This window comes from Clupea harengus, chromosome 17 (assembly GCF_900700415.2).
Source record: "Clupea harengus chromosome 17, Ch_v2.0.2, whole genome shotgun sequence".
NCBI lineage: Eukaryota > Metazoa > Chordata > Actinopteri > Clupeiformes > Clupeidae > Clupea > Clupea harengus.
Genome location: NC_045168.1, coordinates 17,939,358 through 17,946,552, shown reverse-complemented (window position 1 = coordinate 17,946,552; position 7,195 = coordinate 17,939,358). Strand labels below are relative to the sequence as shown.

The following is a 7,195-nucleotide window of genomic DNA, read 5'->3' as shown; positions in this document are numbered from 1 at the left end:
CAGTCATGATAAGAGCTGGTCGAATTGTCTAAATGCTAAGGAAAGGAGCTTTTGGCAGAAACCAAAGGTTAGAGGCCAGGGACCTCTGAAGTCGAAGAATGGAATTGCATCAATGTTGATTTAAAACACATTTTGGAAGGATTGAATGGTACAGCAGAGTATAAATTGAATTACATGGGTAAGGTATTTGTACAATTATTGCATGAAAAGATATGGAGGATTGTCAGAAAGAGGATTGTCAGGAAGACAAAACAAGGTCAAGACAACAGCTTGAAACAGAATTTGGGAATTGGGAATTGATTTGGGAAAGGAGGCAGCTGAAGAAGCAATGGAAATTAGCAGATTATGAATAGAGAGACGGTATTAGGGTACAGCAGGCAGAGGTGAAGAGTAGACTGCCTACGCTCCTAGGAGGGCGGAGCTCCTCAGACAAAGAGGGAAGAAGAAAAAACAATCCACGTTTGCATTCTACAAGGATCCATTTGAGTTTGTGAAGTCTTTATTCAGTCAAGAGAAACATTTAAATTTGTGAGTTGAAAGAACTCCTAAATACGGACAATCAGGGGCATGTGGATTTCATGTTACCATCAGACATCCCTCCAATTGGAGAGATGGGTTCATCAATGGAGATTGGCCAACCCAGGTGGAGAGATGTGCAAGAGGTTGTGCGTTGTGCAAGAGCTGCATTGTCTCCTGGCCCTAACAGGGGACCTTAGCGTATCTATAAAGGAGCACCTGATGTTTCGAAAATATCTCTGGAAGCTCATGGTGATTGTATAGAAAAAAGGAATAATTTTGAGGATGTGGCATCAGGCAGGTGGTATTTTTATTCAAAAGTAGAAGAACTCAGTGACAGTCTTCTCAATGTGGAAGGAAACATTTTCTTTAGTGTGGTAGCAAGGAGGTTGGTCTCCTATCTAAAGGCAAATAGTTTCATAGATATTTCCGTGCAGAAAGTAGGAATCTCAGGTTTTCTCAATGTTTGTAGCATGATTTTGCATGAAATTCAGGCAGCAAGGACAAAAGGCAGAGACCTCAGTGTGGTATTTTTGGATCTCGCAAATCACCTTTGGATTGTTGCCACACAGTCGGTTGTGGAAGACATTTAGCTACTTTCAGGTCCCTGAGGAAATTTCAACGTCAGTCAGAGCATATTTTGAGGACATTCAGTTGTGCTCTAACTACTCCACATCTTGGCAGCATTTGTAGATTGGTATCATGGCTGGATGTACCATTTGCCACGTACCAGCCTGCTTCAAGACCTCCACCATCATCCCCGTCCCCAAAAAAGCTAAGATCACTGGACTCAATCGCCCTGACCTCTATAGTGATGAAGGCATTTGAGCGCCTTGTGCTGCTTCACCTCAAAGCCATCACTGACCCTCTCCTGGACCCCCTGCAGTTTGCCTACAGAGCCAACAGGTCTGTAGACGATGCAGTAAACATGGCCACTTTATCCTCCAGCACCTGGACTCCGCAGGAACCTACGCCAGGATCCTGTTTGTGGACTTCAGCTCTGCCTTTAATACCATCATTCCTGCTCTGCTACAGGACAAGCTCTCCCAGCTGAGTGTGCCTGACTCCACCTGCAGGTGGATCACAGACTTCCTGTCTGACAGGAGGCAACACGTGAGGCTGGGGAAGTATGTCTCTGAGTCCAGAACCATAAGCACCGGCTCCCCTCAAGGCTGCGTTCTTTCCCCTCTACTCTTCTCCCTGTATACAAACAGCTGCACCTCCAGTCACCAGTCCGTCAAACTCCTCAAGTTCGCGGATGACACCACCCTCATTGGGCTTATCTCTGGTGGGGATGAGTCCGCTTACAGGTGGGAGATTGACCATCTGGTGACCTGGTGTGGCCAGAACAACCTGGAGCTAAATGCTCTGAAAACAGTGGAGATGGTTGTAGACTTTAGAAAGAACCCAGCCCCACCCACCCCCATCACCCTGAGAGACTCCCCAGTCGACACTGCGGAGTCCTTCCGCTTTCTGGGCACCATCATCTCCCAGGACCTCAAGTGGGAGCTGAACATCAGCTCCCTCACCAAAAGAGCTCAACAGAGGATGTACTTCCTGCGGCAGCTGAAGAAGTTCAACCTGCCAAAGGCAATGATGGTGCACTTCTACACCTGCATCATCGAGTCCATCCTCACCTCCTCCATCACTGTCTGGTACGCTGCTGCCACTGCCAATGACAAAGGCAGACTGCAGCGTATCATCCGTTCTGCCGAGAAGGTGATTGGCTGCAATCTTCCATCTCTTCAGGACCTGTTCGCCTCTAGGACCCTGAGGCGGGCAGGTAAGATTGTGGCCGATCCCTCCCACCCGGGTCACAAACTCTTTGAGGTTCTTCCCTCCGGCAGGAGGATGCGGTCCATCAGGACCAAAACCTCACGGCACAAAACCAGCTTCTTCCCGGCTGCAGTTGGCCTTATTAACAAGGCCCGGGACCCCCACCTGACCTGGACTCTTATCCCACCCCCACACCCTAAGTCTGTGTTACATTAACACACATTGCATTGCACATTGCTCATCCACATTGCACTCCTGTTTTGCTTTTTGCACTCTACTTTCCACTTTACTTTTTTTATATTCATTGTTTATATATTTGTATCGTATATATTGTGTTTTTTGGTTCTTATGTGTAGTACTTTTCTTATGTGTAGTACTTATTTGTGATTTTATGTTATGTGTAGTACTTATTGTGTTTCTATGTTTTTATGTTTTATGTTTACTGTATGCACCTTCACACCAGAAAAAAATCCCATTCTGATTCTGATTCTGATTCTGATTCAGTGTTGGGTTTCACCATGACAATGGAGGTAATTATAAGGGCATTTATATAAGTTGGTGGTGGTCAAAGGCTGCAGGACGGCACCAGGTTACCTCCCATTTGAGCTTATACGGATGACATGATGACACTGAGAGCAACTGCTCCATGTACCCATCAGTTGGGGCAGAAGAGAAGGGAGTAGAAAAGGTGGGAGATAATCAGAAATATGGCAAATAAGCAAGCTAGCATACATGTGGCAAATTTACACAATATATACAAACATAAGATGATACATGATGCATACAAAATTGATAGTGGATAAGATCGGGAGAGAGCATTCAAGTATTGTACAACAGCTTAGTGAGTATACAGTGTACTCATAAGGTTACTATTACAAGGGTAATGTCGAGGGTGGCAATTATTTACATTACGGGGAAATAGGCTAGCACAGAATATGAGGAACAATGTTTTAACAGCCATTGGCATTAGAGAGCAAAGGAACTTCATTAGTAAACCTCAATTTGATTAACAGATAAAGATATAAATTTAGGTAAGCAATTAACAGTATGTAATATTATCAGTATTCATGCCTTAGCACAGTATGATATAGAAGGAGAAGCTGCACAGTATGGTGTGTGGGAATTTTGTTTGTTGAGTTATGTTTACTTATGGTTGGCTGACATGGTGGATGAGAATTTTAGTTATACAGCAAGAGTGGTAGGATACAACAGTGCACACTCTCTGCAGGCTGTACCCAGAAACCATAAAGGCCGTCCTACACAGTACAACATGGGCTGTCTGTAGCCTACTGCTGCTGAACACAACAACATGGCTTACAAGAAGTATGAAGTTGTCTCAGGCTGCTAAAAAAAGTGAGCCAGTGGTTTGGCTGATGCGCTCGTCTTGAATGAACCTGAACTAAAACTTGTCTTGACAAGGTGTATCTGTTGTTGCCTCCCATAGTGGCATGTGTTACCAATCATGAGTATGGAGGGGGTTGGACAGACACCACTGTTGAGCCTTCTGGAGGTGTTGTGGGCCTTAATAAATGGCACACTGATGAAAGAAGGTGTCTGCTTGAAAACCCCAGTGAAATGCTCACAAAGGCAGATTTGTTGTTGTTGTTGTATCCTGCCGCGCAGGATCTATGGTTGGACACTCATAGTGTTGTGTTAAGCACTTGTTGGCTAAATACAGTGCATGTTGTACTGTACAGTACAGTTGTATCCTGGTTAACATCACCATTTCTCGACATTTCCTAAATGTGGATGGCTGGGAAAACAGGATGGTACAGGACATTTTTAAGTCACTGTTTCATTTAGTAATCTTATCTAGCATTATGAGCATGACAGGATTTTTGCAAAAAGTGATAACATAATTTTAAATAATTATATAATATTGCAACATACTAGTGCTGTGCAACATTCTGACTTGATTTCAACCAACAATGAAACAGAAAATAGTTTTTAATAGGACTGTAGGAAAAGGCAGAAAACAACAGTCATACTTCCAGGGTAAATACATTCTAAGGTAGGCCAATTCAGAGTTTATTTAATTTGTTTGTGTCAAAACAGTCTCTCAAAATGTTCACAAAATGCATTTCCCTGTATTGAGACTTGATTACATATTTGCGCAATGCAATCATATTAAATTGTGCCTATTGATGAATCCGTCTCATTTTATGTTTTCATGTGTTGCCTATTGCCAAAGGTAATTTATCACAAAAAAGAAATATATGTAAGACGATCCTTTGTAATTAACAAATATGAAAGTAAAATCAACACTCAATTACTAAACTATAAGCATCGAAATGTTGGGGTCAAATTCACTTCTTCCCTTCTCCACCTGGCTGAACAGTCCCATCATCCTTTACATTTTTGAATGACCACAAAACCTGAGCACATATTAGCTGTTCAGTAAGTTAACTCAGAGTAGGCAAACTCTCTCACCTAACTTAACACAACTAGCACACATGAAAATGCTCATTTTAGTTTTTTGTGTTTCTTGTGCTTTTTCTTCTTTGAGTGACTGTGTCGGGCTCTCTTGGAGGAAGACTTTTCTTCACTGCTGCTGTCATTCCTTTTCTTCTCTTTCTTCTCTTTCTTTCTCTTTTTCACCCTTTTCTCCTCCTGTTTGTCAGGTGCTGACTGGCTAGTTTGTGCAACTGGCTCTTCATCTGGAAGCAGGTTGTATTGCTGTCCTTGCTGAGAGAAGCAGTCTGCAGCAAAGTGGCCCTTGCAGCCACATTTCTTGCATGTGGTGTTGAGCACAGCCTCTAAGGTGATCCTCCGACCGCTCAGATCCTTAAACCTCCTCCTTCTGCGTTCATCCTGCTCTGCATTCACATTATTAGGGTCCAGGTCCTTTCCAGAGCCTTGATTGACAGCTTTCATGGAAAAAGAAAGTTTTATTTTTTCCCCCTCGATCTCTCTCCCAATCACCTTTATCCACACCTGTTCTCCAACATCCACAATCTCGGCTGGGTTCTCCACACGACACGCAGACATTTCACTTACATGAACCAAGCCTTGCTTGTAATATCCCTGGACTTTGACAAATGCTCCATATGTAGTTACAGACACGACCTCCCCTTGTAGTATGCTGTAGAGATCAGGTACTCCATCCAGAGGGCCCTGTGCTTTGTTCTGCTGCTCTTCTTCCTCCTCCATAATGCAACAGTTGACAAAATCGCTGATTACAAATTCGCCTGTCACCACTTAAAACTAGGAGAGCAAAAAAATGTTACGTTTGAGCAAAGGAACTGATGTGATTGTATTGCGAGGGAGCGGTAGCTCGTGTTGCGAGACCTAAAGGAAACCCGCAGCAAAACAGGAAATTGTATGATGCAAGATCCGATGGAGCAGCCAATCACAATACAGTTCCGTTCTGCTAGCGACGATAACCCACAATAACCCCAGGAAGTAAAACGAAACGAGGAAATAAAATTAGTTTGTTGTATCAAATGAAAGGTTTTTACATCAAACAGTCCTGTTAATCGACTGGGTAATATAAAAACCTTTTTTATGGAATGAGTTTTATTGTTGCATTTGTCGTTATGATCAGGAAAATAGTTGAAAGCGTGTTTTAAAGTTATAGTAGCCTATTTGTCATTATAAAGTCTGAGTCTGAGTCTGTCTACTCGCTAGATCATTGTTTATAATAGTATTTTGTTATCTGTGCATTATATTAACTTGTTTTAAAACAAGGTAAGATATAGTGAGTTACTTTTAAACGTACAGGATACTTTGATAATGACTACGCTGTAGCTGAAAATTGACAGTTAACATGATTTCGTTAAAATAGGCCTAGTTTTAAAATAATGTAATTGATCCGTGCACTTGCATTATAAATGCAAAAAGTTTGCATGATTACATTGCATATAGTATAAATATTTGGTACTGTTTAGAAGTTACTTTAAAACGGTTATAAGATACCATTGACTAGGCAGGCCTATGTATAAGATTGAAAAAAGGGGGGTATTCGTCGTAGCTCGCTAAGCGGTTTAGCGAGCTAATTTTCAGGCTAAGATAAAAAAACGCCCCTCTTTTTGGTTTGTGGAAGCAACTTTTGATAAATCACCATAGTAACATATCGATTAGCTCTAACCTGCTCCAGCGCAGACTAACTTAAGTGTAGCTGGATAAGCTTGCCACACCCCCGGAAAAAGGAGGGATCCCATTGACCAAGGACTGATATTAGATAGTTAGATTAGTGGAGGGAGAGAGTTCTTTTGCGCCCCCAAGTCTGGCCACACCCCCTATACACTATGGATCCGCCCCCAATGCTGACCACACCCCCTATACAATATGGGCCCGTCCCCAAGGCTGACCACACCTCCATACAGCTATACAACCCAAAAGTGAAGCCATGTATGAAACATTCTGCAGCAGTGAAGCGCACAGACTTACATAGACCTGTATTTCCTGCCAAGCTACACACACACTCACACACACACACAGGCAGGTGGTGTATGTCTTACAGACAGATGTAAGGCATATACGAAATAATACTATGGCAACACCATAGGGTTCCATAGGTTGACAGTATAGAAAATGTATATGTGGATGTATATGTGTGTGTATATGTGTGTGTATATGTGTGTGTATATGGACCAGTGGGTGTATATGTGGATGTATATGTGGATGTATATGGGCCATTCTACCGAATTGGTGCAAAGTGTGGTCCCACAACAAGAAAAACTATTTACAAAACAATTAAGTATTCAGACATAGATATTTACTAAGAACATGTTATGGTCTATTTAAACCCAAGACATTAAATGAGATAGGGATGAGCTAAATATATACAAAATCATTATTTATAGGGTACTTTCTATTGGGAAGTAGCTGTCCACAACCCTGACATCTAAATTTCAGTTATCAAAAATAACACTTTTTAAATGTTTTAGATTTTCAATGATCT

The 7,195-nt window shown here is 42.1% G+C and overlaps 1 protein-coding gene across 1 annotated transcript; it reads right to left on the bottom strand.

The window, feature by feature from the left end:
* Positions 1-4,221: 4,221 nt before the first annotated feature.
* zcchc17 (zinc finger, CCHC domain containing 17) lies at positions 4,222-5,618 on the bottom strand. The gene has a single exon (XM_012834380.2). It carries the CDS (start codon positions 5,440-5,442, stop codon positions 4,756-4,758), a length of 687 nt encoding a protein of 228 aa, XP_012689834.1. The 5' UTR covers positions 5,443-5,618; the 3' UTR covers positions 4,222-4,755.
* Between the last annotated feature and the right edge of the window lie 1,577 nt (positions 5,619-7,195).